The sequence below is a fragment of the Apodemus sylvaticus genome, chromosome 19 (assembly GCF_947179515.1).
Source record: "Apodemus sylvaticus chromosome 19, mApoSyl1.1, whole genome shotgun sequence".
In the NCBI taxonomy this organism is placed as follows: Eukaryota; Metazoa; Chordata; class Mammalia; order Rodentia; family Muridae; genus Apodemus; species Apodemus sylvaticus.
Window position 1 is genome coordinate 45,227,384 of NC_067490.1, and position 22,684 is coordinate 45,250,067.

At 50.4% G+C, this 22,684-nt stretch overlaps 1 protein-coding gene across 1 annotated transcript in view; it reads right to left on the bottom strand.

Annotated features, from left to right (window-relative positions):
• Positions 1-5,130: 5,130 nt before the first annotated feature.
• Foxo3 (forkhead box O3) overlaps positions 5,131-22,684 on the bottom strand; it is a 97,301-nt gene continuing 79,747 nt past the window's right edge. Inside the window, exons 3-4 of the mRNA XM_052163465.1 lie at positions 21,068-22,500; positions 5,131-9,649 (exon numbers count right to left, since the gene is read on the bottom strand). Coding sequence (XP_052019425.1) covers positions 21,103-22,500 — 1,398 coding nt within the window. The 3' untranslated portion in view covers positions 5,131-9,649; positions 21,068-21,102. The remainder of the gene's footprint in view (positions 9,650-21,067; positions 22,501-22,684) is intronic.

A 22,684-nucleotide genomic window follows, 5' to 3' on the forward strand; every position in this document is an offset into this window, starting at 1 on the left:
ATCCCCTAGAACTGGAATTCCAGGACGTCGTAAACTGCCGTGTGGGTGCTGGGAACTAAACCCCAGTCCTCTGGAAGAGCCATCAGTGCTCTTAACTGCTGAGCCATCTCTCCAGCCCCCTTGCTGTATGTTTTTATAAAGTACAAATGATCCATCACTCATGGAGAAAGGGTCTGCAGACATGAGTCCCTGATGAAGGCTTTACTCAGAACTTGCTGGAAGGGTCTACAGACTTCCGGGCATTCTCATAGCATCTCTGTGGCCTTGCTTCTACCTCACCAAGGACTTTAACCACCATTACGCCGGGGCCTGGTAGGACCAGGCTAGAGTCTCCCATTTCAAGGCAGAGACCTCTCTGTTGACTCTGGCTCTGCAGTTCACAGTGTTGTGTGTGGCTTGTTCCTACGCCAGCTTCTTGTCTAAGGCAGCCATGTTTGTGTTGCCAACCTGCAGGGTAGGCAGTGAGTGGGTGTTAGCAGTTCTCCTTTGTTGGGAACAGGAACCAGTGAGGGCCTGAGGGCTCCCAGCCTTGGGAGTACTACCTTGCTGAGCCTTGGGTAACAACAGGCTGACTCTCAAGCCTGGCCGGAGTCCCCTCTCCCCCAGGACTGCTCAGCTCTCCAGCACAGCAGAGGAAGCTTCCATTTGCCAGTGCGGTTTGGAGCCAAGGAGGCCAGACGAGTTTCTTCTGGGGTGATAGCGTCCCTCTGGAATCCTGGGAGGTGAGGAAGCCCAGCTGTGAGGTTAGGCTCTCAGGCATGCAGTCCAAGCTGGTGGTGTGAGGGGGAGGAGACTGGAGCTAGACTGGACGGGCAGGTTGCCGGCCGGAGACTTCCTTGTGTGGCATGTGACAATCTGATTGCTCCGAATAGCTTCCCCTTCCTACCAGAGTTAGGAGACCCTGGGGCAGCTCTGGAGCCTTCCACCCTTATCCACGCCTGTCCCCTGATACCCACTGGGCCCTTATCTTATCTTAGGTGCAGACTTGAAGAGGTTTCCAGAACAGGTTTTTTGTAACTGTCTATTTTAAATACTAATACTGGTAAGAAGAGACATTGTCAGTGTGTTGTGAACTGGTTGGTCCTGTGAACAGCTGGGCCTGCTTCTGTCAAAATTACCTATGCTTGTTTCTTTTGGTTCAGCAATTCAATATTTGGTCATTGATCGTCCAGAATTCCTGGGACATGTATGAGCGAACACACGTATAAAATTATTTGTTGGAGTGTTACTGAGAACAACAAATGTCTGGAGGTAATCCAGTGTCACATCCGTCGGCAGGGGAGTCTGGGTTAAGTCAATTATGATGTAGCAACACAGCAGACTCCTGCCAGGTGTGGTGTCTCAGTATCCAGGACAGGAAGTGTTTCTATTTTTATATTTTACCTTGCCTTATTTCCCCCTGGCTGGGTTTATATTAGTACATAGTACTTGAATTCCGCATTTCCCACTTTCTTATATATGTACGTAAGATTATAAACATACATTTGCAAGTATATTTGATACAGGCATTTTTCTCTGTATTTTTCCTCACACATTTTTCATGACTATTGTTTTAATAGCTGTATACTATTCCCTTGTTTAGATCAGGCACTTCCTTATTATGGTATCATGGAGAAGTGAAGGAGGCTAGGAGGACACATTGCTGGCACTGTACCAGTCACTTGGAGGTCATATAGCATTTAAGCAGGGTGGTGACTTCATTACCCCCAGCTTCCAGTCCCCAACACCCTTCTCCCATAGTTTTTTTTTTTTTTTTTCCCAAAACAGGGTTTCTCTGTTTGGCCCAGGCTGTCCTAGAACTCACTCTGTAGACCAGGCTGGCCTCGAACTCAGAAATCTGCCTGCCTCTGCCTCCCAGAGTGCTGGGATTACAGGCGTGCGCCACCACCGCCTGGCCTCCATTGTATTATCTGATCCAGTCTTAGGAGCCAAAGCCACTGTGCCGCCATGTTTTTGCAGCTATCTTTATACAAGTAAGAATACACTCCTCCGATGATGAGTTATAATAGTATATAAAGTGAATTGCTGACAACAAAACCTCCTGCCTTCCTTCCCCAGACTCAGCCATTGCAATGTGTCTCCTAAAGTCTTGGTTACAGCTGCTCGCCTTGACTAGAAAGAGGGATGTGAGCGCTTGGCAGCAGTCACTGGAAACCTGAGGCGACTTTCTCCACTACTCCGACCAGCCACAGAAACAGCTCTTCTCTGGGCGCCAAGCTTTTATGGCCTTATTTCCGCTCCCTCCTACGGTCTGCCAGAGTGCATCCAAGGCCTCGCATTTCTATACAAGTACACAGTGGCTGCCTCCTTCAGACACCCCAGAAGAGGGCATCTGATCCCAATACAGATGGTTGCGAGCCACCATGTGGGTGCTGGGATTTGAACTCAGGACCTCCGGAAGAGCAGTCAGTGCACTTAGCCGCTGAGCCGCCTCCCCAGCGGGCCTCACAGGCCTCGCGTTTCTGCAGGCCAGCTTTGCACAGGTCTCCACCCTGCCCGTTCACACTCTATTGGAAAGGCAAAGCTCCTTGGCCTGGACGCTTGGGCAGCCCCGCTTCCCTCCCTGGAGTCGCTGTTGCTTGAAGCACACCAAGTCCCAGGCATGCCCACTCCTTCCTCTCCCCTGAGCCCGAATGAGCCTTCACTTGTCGCCTTGTGATGATGTTAGCCAGAGAGCCCAGCCGTCTGTCCTCCCAGCCGTCTGTCCTTCCAGCCGTCTGACTTGCTTGCTGGTCCAGCTCTCTCTACCGCGCTCCACTCTTCTGCGCACGCATGGAACTCATCATTCACCGAGGGAAACCCCAGGGCTGGCCCTGGACACTTCAGCTCGGGCCCCTTTAGCCCAACTTACTACGGAAAGCAGGATGTGCCAATCCAAGGCAGGCGCTGAACTCGCGTCTCCTTAGACCCAGAGAAGTGCGTTTGCTGCACCAAATCTTCAGAGGAGCCATTAGCCTGGGCCAGACCCTAGGCAGAACCTCGCGCATGCGCACAACTTCTTCAGCTTTTCCTGCCGAATGCCTTAAACATCCTTTTAAAAAACATCCTTTTAAAAACTGTTATTTTTTTTTTTTATATTTGTGTGTTTGTCTGTGTACCATGTACACATTTGGTACCTGAAGAGGCCAGGTCCCCAGGACTGGGAGTCACCATGGTGGTGCCGGAAATCAAAGCAGGTCCTTCAGGCTGCTGAGCCATCTCAGAAGAAAAAACTTCCAGAAAGTCCAGAACCAACTTCGACATTCTTGTTCTTTTTCAATAATCTATTGAATTTTATGTGTATTGGTGTGTGGGTGTTAGATCTCCTGGAACTGGAGTTAAAGACAGTTGTGAGCTGCTATGTGGGTGCTGGGAACCGAACCTGGGTCCCCTGGAAGCCAGTGTTCTTAACCTCTGAGCCATCGCTCCAACCCTCTATATTCTTGATAAGGAAAATCTAGAGGAAACTGTTCCTCCTCCAGCCCCGAAAGTGTGTGGGTTTTTGGTCCAGGGCCATCGCTTTTCATGGGGGTCGGTCCCCTGAGTGCTCTCTCTTCGCTGCCCCATGCCTGTTTCCTGCCGAGTTGAGGGACACCCAGGGCCTCCTGGGCTGCTCCCCACCAGACCCAGTGCCTTCCTAGTCCTCCAGGCTTCCCAGGAGTGGCTGAGTGCCTGGCAGCTTGGTTACCGGCCAGGAATTCCATTTTCCTCTACTCCTGGCCTCAGAAGTGTAGCAATGGAGGGTGTTTTGGATGCTATGTGTCCAGGGAGACTTTGACGGCTGAAAACCTCGCCCAGGTTATCGGACGGGGAATTACTATAGACTCAGATTTTCCTTTTAAATCAGATGTGGAAGTCAGTCACCTAGCCCTGGCTCTGCACTGGGGCAGAGCAGGGACATCACACCTAGTACATATCCCAGCCAGGGCTGAGGCTTGGTCATGGGACTCTTGGGGCAGCCACAAGGTCTGGCTACTGCCACCAGAGACTTGGTAATCATTAAAGGGATTTTAACTCACTGTTGGCCACATTTTAGCTTGGCTTGGAGAGCAGTCTTGAAGCAACGGACATTAGATGTCCCATCTTTTGGGAACAGAATCCAGATGCACAGGTAAAAATGCCTTTCACAGTTGGATGCCAGAGATGTTAAGAGCTTTTCCTTTGTTCAGGATCAACAGTGGGGGAGAAACAGAAAGTGGGGCTTATCCTGCCTTTAAGACAGCTCATCCCAAGGGTCCAACTTGCAAATCTTCCACCTCTTTAAACTGAAATAGGAATCACCTATGTGGGACCTTTAAACCAGTTCCTGAGGTTTTCTTTCCCAAAGTGCAGTTAATTTTTTATAATATAGGAATTAAAGAAAGAAATTATCTGGGCTGGTGAGATAACTCAGTGGTTAAGAGAGCACTGACTGCTTTTCTGGAGGTTGTGAGTTCAAATCCAGCAACCACAACCATCTGCAATGAGATCTGATGCCCTCTTCTAGTGTGTTTGATGACAGCTACAGTGTACTCATATAAATCTTTAAAAAAAAATTGAGAGGGAGAGAAAGAGAGGGAGGAAGAGAGAGAGAGAGAGAGAGAGAGAGAGAGAGAGAGAGAGATTGAGATTATCCAGACAACTAAGGATAGTTTTACAATGTTCTGTTCCTTCCCACAGCACTGGCAAGGCCAGGCAGGAGTTGGCATGGATGAAGTTGGTGTTGGTTCTGTTACCAGCAGAAGCCTGGAGATGGTGTTTGGTGTTCAGAGTGCAGGAGGGCCCTGCTGATGGCCCATGGCTATTCACTGAACTCACAGGAGGGTGACCTCTTTAGGCCCAGTCACCCAGTCACGAAAGCAGAGTGTGATCCCAGCCTTCATGTTTAACAGCCCCGCCGGGCTTCGGCGACACACACACACACACACACACACACACACACACACACACACACACACACAGCAAGTCCAGCATTACATGAAAATGTGTTTTATTAAATTGTCTGCATGTCTATGGAGGTCAGGAATGGGCTGGAGGGGTTTACTAAGCTCATTTAGTTTAGATTACGGGTCTTTGCCCTCCCAGGGTGGGAAGGGATCCCACGGGGCGACAGCCACACAAACCCAACCATTTCTTTGGGGGGGGGGCGGACAATGATGGCAGACTACTGGATAGAGTGTCACCAAAGCTTTATTTACATGCGTCATCATCTCTTACAAACTAGATTATGGTCTTAAATGGAATACACAGGCAGTATCTACAAACACCACGGGAAGTACGCACCTCCGTTCCACTGGGAAGGGGCAGATTCCCAAATCAAACTGGTTTTGATCCTTGAGAAAGAAAGGCAGCAGAGCTAACTCACGGCAGCGTATGGCTAGACAAGTCCTCGGGGTGCAGAGTGCAGCGTGACCGTGCTGGCCTTGAGAGGGCACGCTGCTTCAAACCCAACGACAAACTGCTTCACAGGTGTTTAGATATGGCCACGTGCCACACTAAATTCTACTTTGTGTGGTAGAAGCAAAAAATCAAAACAGGCCATTTTTACAGATACTGTATACAGAGGTTGTTTTCATTCATGCAACCTTTTTTTTTTCTTTAAAAAAAAAGTTAAACACGTGAAGCCCAAATAATGCACAAGACATTTTCCAATATTCACCAGTTCTTCTGGTCTCCTTCACACCTGTTCACATTCTCCACAAACACAGTGTGCTAGGGCAAGGATAGAAAGAGAAGGCCGATTGCCAGACAACGAGATAATTTTTAGAGAAATAAGTGACTAGACACACACTTTAAAAAAAAAAAAAAGCAGTCGCACAAGTATTCCTGGAGTGTGGCAGAGGCCTTGTAATCATTCATTCACGAAAGAAAAATACAAATGAATAAAATTCAACAAGAGAAAATACTTCATCCATCTAATCTGAATGCTATACATTTGAGATTCAGTTCATACACCACTTCTTCCTGCCAGTTGCTTGGGCGTCTCCTCTGAGGTCCTGTCTGACAGACAGGATCCAACAAGACATCTCCTTACCTCACGCCTCGCTTCCCCTGCTGCTACCACTCCCACAACTGGCTTCTTTGTATCTCTGTATCAGTGATTGCTTTTCTACAAAAGGTCTTGCTTTTAATTAAAAAAAAAAAAAAAACCAACATTATTCTGCCTAATCATGATGTTCCCCAAATACACGAAGAAAAAGAAAAACCAGTCTCTATTACCTTTCCTTTGTTTTTAGAGACTAGGTAGCGTTGTTTTCCTTTAGTCCGGGGGACGATGGAAGCTTTGTTTTCGCTCTGCCTTACCCTTAAAGCTCTTTCCTAAGAGATTCAAATGCTGCTTGTTAGTTCAGTGGATGGAGCACTTTAAGAAAAGGCAAAGTTGTCTGTCCCTATGAACTTTAACCTGTACATGGGTTTAGAAGCGGGCTGAAGTCACGCCTGGGATGGGGTGTACCTCTCCTTGGGCTGATGCTAATCATCAACCCCCAAACAGTGCCTGCTTTGTGCTATGCCTGGTGCACGCTCCTCCACTAGCGGGAGACGTAGGAGAACAGTTCTGTGCTTCAGCTGTCTTTGTGTTGCAGAGGATACAATGGCGAACACACCTCTAATGTAGTCACAGTTAACCGGGTATGCTGAGCCCGGTCGGTCCTAGTGCTAGGACAGAGAAGGCTGGTCACACCCTCTTCTCTATCTTTGGTACAAGGTATCAGGTTCCAGAACCTGAAGAGAACTACGGAGCCTTCCGGCACGGGCCTGCTGCCTTCTGTCACAGGAGCACAGGGCTCCTCCCCAAAAAGGCTCACGGCGGGCACACTTCTTTCTCATCAGGATTCCAGGGGCTGATTCTAAGCCTGGGAGGTCTATGAGGCCACCTGCTCAGATGTCTCAACAGACCAGTTCCTTGTTAGGGACTTAAGACATTGAGAGTGTTACTTGGTGGCCACTGACCAGTCTACCCTGAAAGTAGGGTTCCACAGACGGTACAGAGGGCCCAGGCTATACCTCTGTCAAGTCTGACTGACACAGAATTGGGCTTCTGAAGAGAGCTTGGTCTCTGTGTGGGGAATCTGAGGGCGGGAGTGCAGACACCCCGGCAGGCATCGCCGTTCACGACTGGCCTGAGCCACTCCAGGGCCTGGCAAGCCTCAGCTCTCCACGCACTCTGTGTGTGGCCTCTGTATTATTTTTTTTAAAGTAAAGTAAATCAAAGCATTTTGCCTCTGCTGGCCTCACCTTCTGCCCACCCCCGTTCCCACTTCAGTTTATAATCTATTTCTAGGACGTTCTGTGAGATTTGGTGCCTGAAACCCAACAAACACAGGGAAAGAAAATAAATGAGCTGTTACACCTGAAAGGAAATGCAAGTTTCGAGGCTGGAGGAATGCACCGGAGGGCTGCCCTCCCCACCCCCAATGCCTGTAAATGGCACAGCCAAGCCGCTATCTCGTGAATTGGTCTGCATGTCCTTAAGCTCAGCAGAGAATGCTCAGGGCCCTCATGTTGGAAGCACTTGGGGTTCTCTCTCATACCTGAGCTCTCCCTGCTCCTTCAGATGCTACCCTGATGCACCCCAGCAAGGAAGCAGCACTCTGGGAAGCCGGGAAGCCAGCCCTCTGCCTAAAATGACACAGGTGGCACAGACAGCTGACTACTAAAAAATCAGGGCGTGGCTTACAGTAGCATCAAGGAATGGGATAAGCAAGAATGGGCTCTCTGACCAGCAGGCCACATGACTATACATTTTCAAAACTGGACTTTTTAACGGTGAAGATTATAAACACGTAGCAGTTTGGAAAATGCAATGAGCTACGGGCCTACCAGGACCACAACTGGATGGCAACGTACGGATTCTACAAAAGGCAGAGTGAAATCAACAGGGGTCATCGTCTAAAACCACGAGGATGCAAGTGAGGCAGGGAGACATGTGACAATACCAAATGGAACTCTCACTGTGCTAGGAGCCGTGATGGCCATCGCTACCACCTCCGAGTGCTTATGAAACAAAGGCGCACTAGGGGGCCGGTGCCCAGGGCAGGGGGCTGGGTGGCTGGGTGGCGCGCCTGGGTCGGTGTCCACGGCCACAGTGCAAGCAATGGCGAGAACTCAAGCAGGAAAGCCTGTGCTGGCACACTGGCCTGCATTCCTAACGCCATGCATAAAGATAAAGTTCCATTTTCGTACTGTACATGATAAAATATGTTTTATACACTTAAATGCCTATGCTTTTTATGCAAAGAAGAAAGTCTTCCTATGTCACTTTGGAGAAGTATGTATATGCTCTGCTAATCAGAGCATCGCCACGCCACACCAGTGCTGTATGTACCAAAGGCGTTCCCAGCTACGCTATCAGAGTAACGAATCCACTCACACGCTGCAGGTTAAACAGAAAGCACCTATACAGCACCATAACTTTTTGGAAACAACAACAACGAAAAAATGAGATCCACAGAAGCAGAAAAAGTTTTAAAAAAAAATTTAAATTGCCTTATCTTGTATTTCCATGAATCACTTGAAGAATTACAAACTAAGCCTATACATTATATATATATTTATATCTATATATCTCACCTTGTATGCTCTTGCCTGTTACCCATACACTTCTAGGAAGATCAGCATACACACAGCAAGGCTGGAAAGACTCAAAAGCTATGCATGTTTCAGAAACAGTGACGTGGGACCTGCTAGTGCAGACGTGGTTTGCCGATGTCACACGCTGCGACGCATGCTTAACGGCTCCCCTGCAACTCCACGACGTCTATGAAGCACAACAGGCACACATTGCTTTTCTCCTTAAAACTAAACCCGTTAGTGGCATTTGGCAACGAGCAGAGGCTGAGCTGACGCTTTCCTGAAGAGGCCCTAGTTCCTAAGAGCAGAGAGACGCCACACCGCTGAGGATGGCGGGAAACCACAGCCCTGCCGAGCAGGCAGCTGTAGCGTGGGCACCGGAGGCCCGTCCACAGACCGCCCCGACTCAGCTGGAAACTACTGGGTCAGATGCTTGGCCCCATTTGCTTTGCCTACGCATAGTTCAGTCCTGGACGGGCACGCAGGGCAAACAGTTGTGCCATTGTTCAGTTTTTAGAAAAGGATAATTTTCTACCAAACAGAAGAAGAACCCCCCCCCCACACACCACCACCACCTTTAGTTTATGTAATGTGTTAAGTTTGTGGAGCTCCACAGGCTCAAAAGCTTATGATACTCAAGGCCAGCCTGGGAACCGATATAACACCTTCTTTCTGCTTTTTAAGTGTGCTAGGGTAAGGACAGTCAACGTTCTCAACAGAAACATACTGCAGGTTACAGCGTGTAAAAAACTCAGAGGGTCAAAGGAAATAAACACAAAACGACACTTGAAATATCCCCTAAGCCATCATGATAGGAAATAAACCCCTACAGAATCGCCGACGGGGCCCCGGTGTGCTCTGAAGGAGTGGGGTGGGTGCTCAGGGTGCTGTCCACGCTGGCAGGTCACTTGCAGATGAGTTAGATTTTGCATACGTTATAGAGTTCTGTTCCACGGGTAAGGGCTTCACCCAGGGCCAGGGCTGCTAACAGTCTCTGCTGGGTTAGGAAAATGGCGTGGGAGTCACGAGGGCGCCAAGCTGTAAACAGGGTCACTGTCCACTTGCTGAGAGCAGATTTGGCAAAGGGTTTTCTCTGTAGGTCTTCGGTCAGCTCGAGGGTCTGAAAGAGAAAAGAAGTCCTGAGTCATTAAGGGCATCCAGAAAGCGGCAGGGAAGAAGGCAGGACCCTGCCGCACACCTGCGTGTCTGACCCCGGAGCCTAGGTCTGTGCACTAATGCTATCTTGCTGAGTGCTTCGGTCCGAGATCTAAGGATAACACAGAGAACTGCTTACCTTAGCTCCTGTTAGAGCATCCTGAAGTTAACAAGCCGAAGGAATGTGACCCTGCACTTGGGGATGATAATCAAGAAAGGCACCCTGGGGGTGTTTTTGGTGGGCTTTTGCTAAATTAGGGTCAGCCAGGCTGGGATTGGGGCTTAGTGTAGGTTTTGGAATGTAGATTGCTTAAGATACGCAAGCTGGTCTCCAAGTATACAGTGTACGTCCGTGTTCCCCCGTCAGCCCAGGGTGAAGTGATGTTGCTTAGAAGCCAGGCCTTTGTGAGAGTCCATGGGGGAATCTTGGCTTTTCCAACTGCGGCAGAATCAAGTGAGCTATCTTAGGAATTAGATTTTTTAATATAAATTTTTTTGATTAAAAGAAAACCATACAATACATATTTCTCAGAGAATAGCTTGTTAATAACATGATTCTGTCTGCACAGTCATCATGGAGGTCTTCCTAGAGCACCGGAACCCAGGGAACTCAGACAGGTTAAGAGAATTAACACTGTAAAGTATATCCAGAAGGGCTGGACAGATAGCTCAGCAACTAAGAGCCCTGACTGCTCTTCAGGAGGACCTGGGCTCACGTCCCAGCACCCACACGGCAGCTCACTGCTGTCTGTGACTCCCACTGCAGGGGATCTGAGGCCCTCTTCTGACCCTGACAGGAACACCCATGTGGCCTGCTTCCATACATACAGACAACACTCCTAACACATAGAATAAAAATAAATCAATTTTTGAAAAAAGAAGAAAGTATACTCAGAGATGAAGCTAAAGGAAGCCAGCCTCAGGACATAAGCTCTGCTGTCTGTGGAGACCCTGCCGGCCGTCCTGTGAGCAAGGCAGGGCATTAGAGGCAATGCCACAGCTGCCTTCCTGAGGGACCGAGTAGCAGAAAACCGCAGGCTCTGGCTGCACGCTGTGACGAACCCACCAAGACTCCTCCTGGGACTGAGTACCCTGACTTACTGACTTTGGTGACAGCACCTATAATCTCTCAGGGCTAAGTATCCTGTCTTATTGACTTTGGCGACAGCACTAGAAAGCAGAAGGAAGGTTGCTTTTTTTTTTTTTTTTTTTTTGGTTTTTTTGAGACAGGGTTTCTCTGTATAGCTCCAGCTACCCTGGAACTCACTCTGTAGACCAGGCTGGCCTCGAACTCAGAAATCAGCCTGCCTCTGCCTCCCAAGTGCTGGGATTAAAGGCGTGCACCACGCCCGACTGCTTTTTTTTTTTTAATTGGAGGTAAAAACTATAAATGAGGAAAAGAAGTCCTGTCTCTTTCTGTAGACCTCTGGTTTGACTGAGAATTTTCCCTGGGGGTAGGTGGGTAGGCAGTATTCTGTTTTGTAAAGCCACTAGACAATTTTATTTTGGCCTATAACTTCAAGGGAGAAAAAGCTAAAATAAACCCCCAGACCCCAGTATCTCTAAGGAACTTGGCCTGGTAGAGATGAGACTGCTCTAATTAGGCCTTCTATGTGGGTCTCTGAAAGGATGACCCAGCATGGCCTCAAAGATGAAGTCCTTTCAAAGGGATTAGGTGCCCCCCCACCCCACCCTTCCCCTCCCCCACAGTAAGAGGTAATAAATCACAGCCTAACATCACTATGCCATTAATCATCAGGGGACCAAGTTCCCCACGTCCCAATCCTGACTCTCTGTGAGTGCCTAGGGAGAACTGGTAAGGTATTACCTAACTCAGACCCCTCCCTGGTTCCCTTTGGTGCTAATTATTCTGCTGTGGAAACTGGTGCATGATGGGAAGATGACACACTTCATTCCCCAATAAGAGAGGTTGAATATGGCCCACTTGGATCCTGGGGCTGCTGCAGACTGGGAGGGAAGCATCTAGGGTGTAGTTAGGCACCCAACGTGTCATCACCTAGTTAGGACTGGCCCTGGCCTTGAAATTGGGACAGAAGTCCCACCATAGTAATTCAAAGCCACACCAGCAACAATCCCCAGGCTGCCACACCCCGTTCCCTCAGCAAATCCTGAGCATCTTCTGGGAATGTCATCATTAAAAAGAAGAGGCACTAATCGTCGCTCTTCCCTTTCCGCAGAAGGGGTGGGGCCACCCACCTGTGACACTATGTGCAGGAGTTCCCTCCAGGGTCTCAGGCAGGGCCTCGAGGGAGGCCCGTGCAGGAAGCTGCCTCTGTGCAGGTGTGTGGGTTGAGCCTGCAGGGCCAGAGACAGCTCCTACTGAGGGCACATCTCACAGCAAACCCTCCCGCCACCCCCGGGAAGGCCACTGCTTTGTTTAGTTTTTCTTTTCTGTGATAGACGGCAAAGACTGTAAAGGAAGCAGACAAAGGCGAAGGAGAGGCACAATTATCCTGAAAAGGCAGGCATGGGGGGGGGGGGCTCGGGCGGACACAGGAAGGGGTCCCTTTGATGCCTTAGCAGCTTCTGCAGGTCACGGGTGGCTCCTGTCTATCATACAAAACCTGGAAAAGCAGGGGAGCAAAGGGACAGAGCCCGCCACGGCTGGGGACTCAGTGGTGCCTGGATCAGTGTGTTGCGTGGGTTTTACGGGCGCTCACACTGGTTTAGTTAGCTGTGGGGCTTCTGCAGGGGTTGATGCTCGCTCCTGTACTGACAAGCTTGACCGCTGGGCAATGTACCAATGAACCAGACCGCCGTCCAGTTTCCTGGCGACCTCCACTGGGAGGAAGAAGAGGTCTCCTCTCTCCTAGATAAGTTTTAAAAGTTCTTTGCGAGTCAAGGGGAGTGAAGCGGGAGACCACAGAAGCCAGGAGGTGCACACTAAAAACATCGGCGGATGTTGTCATCTGGTGAGGGGTGGTTCCTCTGTAACCCTAGCATCCATGGGGAGGCCGCTTTCTGCCTGATTATCACCAAGTCACATGATGTTCTCAGAAAGGGAGATGCCTCCAAACTGACATCAAACAAAACAACCCAATCCGCTTGAATTTGGACTTGGAGCAGTAACGGCTCGACCGCTGGCCTCCACGGCCTAACTAACCCCGGCACGCAAAGCTCGCGTCTGTCAACAGTGGTTTATCTTCTTGGCAGAGAAGAAATGAAGACGCAGATAACTGATATGAGAGCTGAGATGGAGAAGTGGAATTCTCATGTCCACAGATCCATGAAGCTTAGTTAACAACTATTTCTTGGCTGGGATTTTAATTGTCTGCCTGAACTGCAAGGTTAAAGCGAGACACTGTGAACTTCATGCTTTGAAACAGATCATTTCAGGACAGCCTGCAACTCCATGGTCAGTCAAGGGACCAAGCACAGAACACGCAGGATAGACAAGGAAGAGATTCTCTGATTGACAGGGCGGCCAGCCTCTCAGAGTTCAGAGAACAGTAGCGGGTTGTAGACTTAATGTTTTTTGCTGGAACACAGAGGCAGCCACATCTAATTTTTTTTTCTTTTGAGATAGGTTCTCAAGTAGCCCAGGCTGGCCTTGAACTTCTATTTTCCAGGGCCCACCTCACAACCTGTCACCAGACCCAAATGCTGCACCGCACTTTGAAACATTCCTGTGGAGTTCAACTCTAAAGGTAAACATAATGCACCACAGGAAAAGCAAGGGAAGCCTGGAGGCAGGTTAGGGCTCTGCTTGGGCACGTCCCACCCCGGCCTATGACTGGCCAGATAAGGGACTCTGGAGGCGCCATCTGTATAAAACCCCATCTTGGCAAATGCTGCCAAGGAGCCATGACAGGCAGAGAGGACTCTGAGGGCAGGCAGGCAAGGAGGTTCCTAACTGCAGGGGAGGGCAGGTTTCTATTTGGTGACAAAGCTCTCCAGAAAGAAACCAGGACCTTGTAAAACCAGCCTGCCTGGAGGAATGGGTGTATCCTAAGAGAGGTTTGCACTGTCCCTTTGACTACAGAGAGACTGGACTCCAAGAAATTAGACTCTCCCCAGCCACCTCCTGCAGGAGAGGAAATGCCCGAAGCCCTTGAGGTGATCTCCAAGAGGAACATTTACAACTGGTCAGAAATCTTGCAGGGGAGGAAACAATCCTGGGTAGGGTCCCTAAGCAAAGCACGTACTTTCTGGGTTCCTAGCTCCATGGTCAGCATGCGCAAAGGAAGACCTGGGGAAGTCTGGATCCTATGTCCCTCTTCCTAACATGGCCTCAGTGAATAATCTGCCCCTTTGGGCTCTTGGCTACTAGTTGGCTACTAGTTGGTTTACTGAGCACAGGTGGCTGAACCGGATGAGCAAACAGGAGAGACATGAACGCAGTTGACCGGGTGAACGGCAGCGATCTACACAGACCAAAGACACACACTTCCAGACAGAAGGCACAGCCTGTGGAGAAGCAAGTGGGGCTAGCGACATGCGGGCTGGACGCTTCAGCACGCTGAAGCTTTTCTGGTGTCAGGGAAAGCCTCCAGGTCTGGCTGAGAAGGCGGGAGACAGCACCTCAAGAGCCGCTGGTGTCCAGGACGCTTTGACGCCTAGACGTGTCTGCCTGTCTCGTTGGCCAGCCTTTGTGCTGAGCTGACAAAATGCAGGGAGACTGGGTGAAGCAGCAATCTTGAAACTTCACAGCTGAGGACAGAGAGCTGTGGCAGGAGTCACTGCACTGAGGCTGCGGAGATCAGAGGACAGCAACAACTTCTGTGCAGACACGGCAGCAAAGCTGTAAGCTGCATATGCTCTGGATTCTTAGACGCTTCCGGCTCATAGAATAATATGCAAAGTTTGGGATTATAGTCTTTTAAAAGAACCACTTTTGCCAAGTGTGGTGACACATGCCTTTAATCCCAGAACTAGGGAACAGTGGAAGGCAGATCACGTGAGTTCAAGGATAGTCTGGTCTACACTGCAAGTTTCGGGCCACCTACATAGTGAGATCCTGTCTCAAACACAACCACTACCAACAAAACCCAAAGCAACCAACCAAAAAGAACTACTTTCTGAGGGGACGTGGTGGTTGTAGGAGTTAATTATCCTCAATTATTGTACCCAAAAATTTAACCGGCAGAGACCTGTGGGATCTTCCACACTCTGCACCACACACTTGCCTAGGGGTCACCTCGGGGACCCTTCACCCTGTCTGCTCTCCTCCTCTCCAGGTGAGCCGCCACACAGCCCTTCACTCCGCCTCCCCCAGATGTTCCCCACCTCACTGCTGTGCCTCACATCTGGCACGTAAGCATCTAGTGCCCAGAATGCCAACTCGCACTCTGAGCTCCTTGAAAGCAGGGCAGAATTCACAGTGACGCAGTACCGGGGAACACTCGCTATTTTAGGAGCGTCATCTTAGACACGGTATTTGCTCTCAAGCAGCATAAACTCCTGTGAGTGAAATAAAGCGTTCCCAAGGAGTCTGGAGAGCGCAAAGTAGAGACACAAAACACAAGCTAAACCTCGGCTAAGCGAATGAGCCATCCCTGGCGTCGAGCGTTGTCAAGAGGCCCCTGCCTCTCCCCGCCCATTCCGGTCCCCAGGGCCTTCCAGATGCTGCTGGTTCCAGGCTCTCATCTCACCTCACACAGGAAGGAGAGAGGCTTTCGGGCACCAGGCACAACCTGCTGCTTGTGGAACACAATCTGCTTCCTGGGGAGAAGGATCTTCAGATACGTCCCCAAAAGTCCTGTTTCTCATAAGATGAAATTGACTACGGGGCACATATCAATACTCAATGCATTCTCACCCAGGCATTAGTCGTCCGTTCGTCCTTTGTTTCTGTATGTCCACCATAGAAAGCCCTCAGATTCCTTCATCCAAAGCCCTGCTACTCAGTCCCAAGCTGCTGTCACAAGAAGAGATCCACCGTTTACTGAAGAGAAGAGGAGCCTTGAAGAAATGTTTACAGACCCAAGCTGTGTCCTGAATAGCCCTGGTCCCTTCCCTGGGTGTGAGCCTGGGGTAAGGTGGGGTGAATTAAGACGACAGTGTGCAGAGATGCTCTAGAGCTTCTGAAGGTGGGTGGGGTGGAGACACCACTCACTGAGGGGCCAGTTCCCAGGCACAGAAGACGGCTCACCAAAGTCCTCTTGCAGATATATGTTGGGTCTTGGGAGACTAATTTCCCAATGAAACAAAAATAAGTTCTTCAGATTCCAGAGTTCAAACTGTGCATCCACCTCTAAGGTAGGACCAAGACTCAAAGGTGACACAGACGGAGGGCAAGGAGGAAAACCAGAGCGAGCAGGAAGCGGGGAGCGGAGTCTCCAGGCGGCTGGGAGCCTTGCCTGGGGTGGGGTGCTCGCAGCAGAGGCGTTCATGTGAGCCCCACTCCCGAGCCCACCTGCACCTCAGCAGCCTGAAGGGAACTCAGCTGGCTGTGGCGAGGTGCGCTTTGGCTGAGGCGGCAGCTAGGGTTCCGTTTCCACTGCCTACCAGGTCCGTCAGCCCAGTTTTTGACTATGACTGTTGGTCTGCATGGCTTTCTGATCATTTCCAAACATACAAAGGATCAACAGATGCTTCGGAGAGCCACTGGGCCATGCTTAGTACTGGAGGCCCCACAGAGACTGTCAGGGTTTTGACTTTGAACCGAAGTCTAAGAGTGCCTCTGGCTGGGGTCTCCTTGGCTATTAACTTCCCTAAAGAACCAAATACTCCACAGAGTTAAATATTTAGCTGGGGAAAAAAAAAAGAAAGAAAATGGACTGCTTTCACCAGAAGGAGGGAGAAAGAATGGTACAGGGGAGGAGTGAGGAGGGAGGAAGGAGGGAGAAAGGAGGGAGGAGGAGGGAGGAGGAGGAGGAGGGAGGAAGGAAGGAGGAGGGAAGAAGGAGGAGGGAGGAAGGAGGAGGGAAGGGGGACTCAGTGGCACAGAAACCTTCAATCAAAAGAAGACTGACAATTAGAGCCTGTTCTCTACAAACACGGGAATTACCCGGAGACATCATGACCAAAGACTCCTGCCCTTCCGCAAATGAACACCAAGGGCTTCAGAGGTCACTAAACAAATAGAAGATCTGGGGTCAGAGTAAGGGCCACCGTCTCTCGCTGGGAGGGGAGAAAACAAAAGCAGACCAGACCCTTGCAGCCCAGTTCCTTGGTCCTCAGACAGTGGTGCTCCAGGCCTCATGGAATGGTACTCCAGGTCTTGGCCTACCGCTTAGCACTAAGATAACACCTCAAAGACAGTCTTACCTCTCAGAAGTTCACCCAACTGAGACTTGCCAGAGCCACAGCATGGTGACTGGATTTCCTGTCGTCGTGTTAATGCCCAACAAGTAACCACCAGCCCCTGTGAGTACCTGCCCCTGAATATTTCTTTCTGTTTCCATAAAGGCCCCAGGAGACTGGGAGTACATCTGAGAGGTCTGGGTGCCTGTCGGGATGGTGAGGACAGGAGATTCAGGTTTCTTTCCTACAAGCTGTAGGACAGCTCAGGGAGGCTCTGGCTTCCGAACAAAGGGAGGCAAAGTTTCTCCCCAGTTAAAGCCCAATGGCATCCTGGGGACTGGTGAGGCCTGTCAGGAACTCCTTCAGAGATGCTAAAGAAACACTTTGGTAAGCCCCAAATCCAGTGGCACCAGTCCATCTGCGGCAGAATTTCTCTTTGAAAGTGGAAACTACCAGCCTCTCTAAAAGTGTACCCCTAAAATGGCAGGCAGGACTTTGAGGCCAAAGCCCAAGAAGGCAAAAAGCTTACCAAACAGGCATGAAAAGCAACCTAAACTAGTTTTGGTTGTCAGGGAAAGCAGCTGCCTTCTGCAAGGTTGACCCCATGCTTCCTATGGTCTGCATAAAACTACAGGATCGAGGCAGAAGACATCGTATCCCACCTGATGGTTCTTACAAAAGCTGACTCTGCCAGGGAGGTATAAATGTTTGCCACACTATATGACCCAGAGACAAACAGCCTGTGCCACACCACAGAGCCATGAACACGGCACGGCGGCCATCTGCAAAGGTCAGTCTTTCTGCCACATTAAGGACCTCATGCAACTCCGGGTGAGCTGTAGAGGTGTTTTCATCCTAACAGTGCTCGCCTGAGAACCTGGCCTGAGGACATGCACGAACTAAAGGAGAGGTCTTCTTGACCTTTGGGTTGACCTTTAGCATCTGGGTTCAGCCTGACCTTTGACCTTTGGAGCTCCTGAAGTAGTAGGACCTTTATTTTTATGCTCATAGTAAAAATGAGTGGGAAATATGTAATAATGAGACTGTCGGCAGGGATGGCCAAGAAACTCCAGCATGCTACGGCAGTCAGTCATCGGGCATAGGTCTTGTCAAACTCAAGACGGCTCACTTCACTGGAAGCCCAGACTACAGCCACCATGCTAGGTCTCCCTCTCATGTACATAGTCACGCCCACAAGCATGGACGGAGGATGGGGCTCCCCCCCTCCCCCAGCCCAGGACCTGACACATAGCTGGGCTTCTCTGCAGATAGTTCTAGAGCTCAAAGGTTTTTACCCAGGCCCTAAAATGAATGCTACACGTGAGACTCCCGGCTCTCCAGAGAAGCCTGTCACAGTCTGGAGAAATAACAAGGCAGAGGCAAACCAGAAGAACAGGGCTCGGGAGCTGGGGTGACCAGTCAGGGAAGCTGAGGCTGAGAGTCTGCTGTTGGGCCTGTTTCCCAAATTTAAGAGAAACCTTTAATAAGTGGAAACAAACTAAGCTTCAAAGTTAAACAACAAAACAAAAACCAACCCGTAGTACTTCTGGGGTCACACTGTGCTCATGGTGGTCAATAGAATTCATTCTAAAGCGAGGTAAAAATTCTCTATCAGGAGACAGGGCTCCCAAAAGCATCCTCTCCTCAACCCCACCCGGATGTTTCTTCTCTTGTCCTATGATTATTCCAAGATGCACTGTTCTCAGGAAAATTTAGTAAATTTATCTGTAGTCTACTTTGTTTTGAAGAAAGGGTCCACTCCGTATATCCACGCTAACTTTAAACTCTTGACCTTCCTGCCTTAGCATCTCAAGTGCTGGGATTACCAGTGTGCTATAGTTTTTATTTATTTTGTAACCTTTATTATGTTTTATTATTACAATAAATAATATTGTAACTTATTTTGTAACTTGTTACAAAATACTTATATTTTGTAAAATTACTTATATTGTAACTTGTTACTGTGTAGCTTATTTCTTTTACTATTAGGTGTCTGACTGTGCAAGTGTGGGCATCTACTGTGAGTGTGGAAGTCAGGACAACTTCCGGGGGGGGGGGGTTTCTCCTCCTCTGTCACAGGTTCCAAGGCTCCAGCTCAGATGCCCCTGCTTGTCTGGCAAGTAATGGTAAGCCATCCTGCCAGCCCCGACTTTATTTTAACAGGAAAATATCCTCTCGAATCCGCTTCCCTTAAGATGTCCTAAAAAGCTAAAATAATAAGCTGAAGTTGCACTGGGGTATAAAGATGAAATGCTCTCTTCTAAACACTAATTAAACTAAATGCTATCATATATTTAAATTTCCCTCAATAGATCTTCATACAATTTTTACACACACACACACACACACACACACACACACACACACACACACGGTATGCTATTCAACTAGAAGGACCATCCAACTGAAACAGACAAAAGCTGATAGCACATTTGCTCCTACGGTTTAGTGAACAGGGAAGTAGTCTCTACTTACAATGACAAATTCAACTTTCTCGCATCAGAAACCCCAGCCATAGTCTTCCTCACTAAAGACAAACCTGAGTATCTACGTACGTCTCTAGAGTCAATCCCCCACTGCGCACCAGGTTTGGGAGACCGGCTGGCCATGTCACTCTACTTAGTATCCATTAGGTCCTCTCCTGGCTCCTGGCTATTAAGCACTGCGGCGAGGTCTGGGCATCCTTCAGGAGCCTGCTTGGGCCTGGGAAAACCGAGATGCGTAGACCAGGGATGCTGAGACACTCCCCTGGGCAGCTACCAGGAGGGCTTCAGTGAGCTCCGAGTAGCAGACCCTTGCAATGCCTGTGCCAGGGAGCCGGGGTAACAAGGCTGGGTTGGGTTAGCGCTGTGAGTTCCTTCCTTTCCTCTTTTGTGCAGCTTGGAGGAGGAGGTAAGTAGCTTGCTGAGATTGAAATTAAAAACAGAAGCGAACAGGAGCTGAGGGTGCAGAGCCTTTCAACACCGGGGATGTGAGACACACTGAAACAAACCCGGTTGGCAGAGAGGACCAGATCCCCTCCCCAGGCTGAAGCAGAGTTCCAGGGAAGCTCTGTCTACGAGTCACACTCTGGCTCGGTCCACAGTGCCTTTTTAAAAACCATCTATGGGAAATATGAACCAAGCCACAGAGGTCGTGTAGTCTCTGGGAGAGAGCACTTAACCTCTGTGGTTCTCAGCCGGTTCATTTGTCAGTCCCGACACTCACTCCACTGCCTTCAGTATGGCCAACCTGGTGTGGTCTCACAAAACCCTCTCACACGCCTTTGTGCATTTGATCCTTGCAGTAGCTCTATGGACCCACAGGACCATCAATCCCACTGCAGAAGCTGAGAGAGAGACTAGGAGGTGAACAGCAAGTCCGTCACTGCGGCCGGACTAGCAAAGGTGGGACTGGACCCTCAGGGCCTCACTATGTAGCTCTCCCTGGCCAGCCTCACGCGCTCTGCCTCCGGGTGCTGGGGTTGTAGGAGTGGCCCACCTGTCCAAGTCCACTGCTTTTTCTCACCACATCACAGCACTGGCTGGTTCTAAAACTGCCATGTCCTTCCCTTAATCCCTCGTGTCCTTTCAGAAAAGGGGTGGCAAGAAGGGCTTCTGCTTTCAACGAGGTGGTGATCTAAGAACACACCGCTAACACTTTCTTAGGGCAAAACATTACTTTCCTAGGGGGTGAAGAACCATCACACAGGAGATTAAACCAGCGCTAGCTAGATGTGTGCCTTTGTAGGAAACTCCTTGGGCTGGTAGCCTTTGACCTATGACCTAAGCATTTTCCTTCCTCCCCTTTCCTTCTCTTATCATCCACCTACACACAAAGGTAGGAGAGCCTGCGTCACAGCTTTGAGAGGACAGAGAATATAAAGATTGAGCTCTTTGTGTGTGTATATATGTGTGTGTGTATGCATATATATGTGTGTGTGTATATATGTGTATATATATTAGTTACTAATAGCTGAGAGTCCTGTCTCGTTTACAGGTAAAACTCTGATGAACCCGCTGGGAGTCGTGACTGTTGTGCAGATTGTCAGGATAGGCAGACGCCCAGCGCCCCACCACCCAGTCCCAGCCCCGCCCCACCACCCATCCTAGCCCCGCCCCACCACCCTGTCCCAGCCCCGCCCCCTCCGGCTCACCCCGCCCCCCTGCGATGCTCTCGAGTTGCACTGGGCACTGACCTGCTTTGCCCATTTCCCCTTTCCTCAGCGATCCTTCAGCCTGGCACCCAGCTTTGAGATGAGGCCTGCTTAGCACCAGTGAAGTTCCCCACGTTCAAACCAACCACGTTCTGTGTGGAGATGAGGGAGTCAAAGTTAAAATCCAACCCGTCAGCATCCATGAGTTCGCTACGGATGATGGACTCCATGTCACATTCCAAGCTCCCGTTGAACATGTCCAGGTCCAAGTCACTGGGGAACTTATCGTGGCCCATGACGGGAAGGTTTGCACTAGCTGAATACAGTGAAGAGCCTGAGAGGGAGTCCGAGAGGGTTTGCATAGACTGGCTGACGGGAGACTGCTGCTGGTGTTTGGCCGAGCCGAGGCTGCTCGAGTCACTCAGGCCCATGTTGCTGACGGAATTGGACAAGGCACGGCTGCCACCAAGAGCGCCCTGGGTTTGGTGCTGGTGGTGGAGCAAGTTCTGATTGACCAAACTCCCCTGGGCAGGCTGGGCGGCAAAGGACATCATCGGGTCGTTACGAAGCATCACGTTGCGACGGGCATTCTGGGCAGACACAGCGGTGCTAGCCTGAGACATCAAGGGGTCTGACTGGGTCATCATGACATCGCTGTGGCTGAGAGACTCCGAAGTGAGCAGGTCTTGGAGTGTCTGGTTACCATAGTGTGACACGGAAGAAAAGGTGGCTGGTCTGTTCTCCTGGATGGTCTGCATGGGCGACTGGCGCAGGTTCAGAGATGTAGGTCCGAACACGGTGCTGTTGAAGGAGCTGGTTGGCGAGCCCAGGCCGGAGCTCTTAGCCGGATAGGGGAAGCTGGAGCTCCGCTGCATGAGGCCCCCGGGGGGCGACGGCTGGGAGGCCGGGAGCGCCATGTTATCCAGCAGGTCATCCATGAGGTTCTCCGCCAGCCCGTCGTTCAGATTCATGGTGCCGGCCATGTCGGTGAGCCGCGGGAGCTCCACGGTGCACGGCTTGCTCACAGAAGGCGACAGGCTGGCAGAGCTGCTGTAGAGCATGGGGGACAGGGGTCCGTCGTCGTCCTGGACGTCATCCAGCTCCGTGCTGGCCAGGATGGGTGACAGGCGGCCGCTCACTGTGCTGGCGTTGGAATTGGTGCGCGAGCGGAAGTCGGTCCACGCATCCAGCTCGTCGCTGCTGCGGGACGTGGGGCTGCCAGGCCACTTGGCGAGCTGGGAAGGGCTGTCGTCCGCAGACTCCGGGGCCGCCTGCAGGGCCGCCTTCTTCTTGGCTGCGCGGCCGCGGCTCTTGGTGTACTTGTTGCTGTTGTCCATGGAGACTGCGCGCCGTCGGGGCGCCTTCCCGCTCTTTCCCCCGTCGGGGTTGATGATCCACCAGGAGCTCTTGCCGGTCCCTTCATTCTGAACCCGCATGAATCGGCTGTGCAGTGACAGGTTGTGCCGGATGGAGTTCTGCAGAGAAAGGGAGAGGGAGGCCGTGAGTAGGAAGGGCCAGTCCAGACAGACATTCAGAGTCTTCAGTGTTTAAAGGCCTCTCCAGTTACTTCTAAAAAACAAACACCCTAAGAAGCAAACAAAGCGCTTCTTGGAACTTTTGAGAGGGAAAGGAAGGTACCCACGCACATGGCGGTCGAGG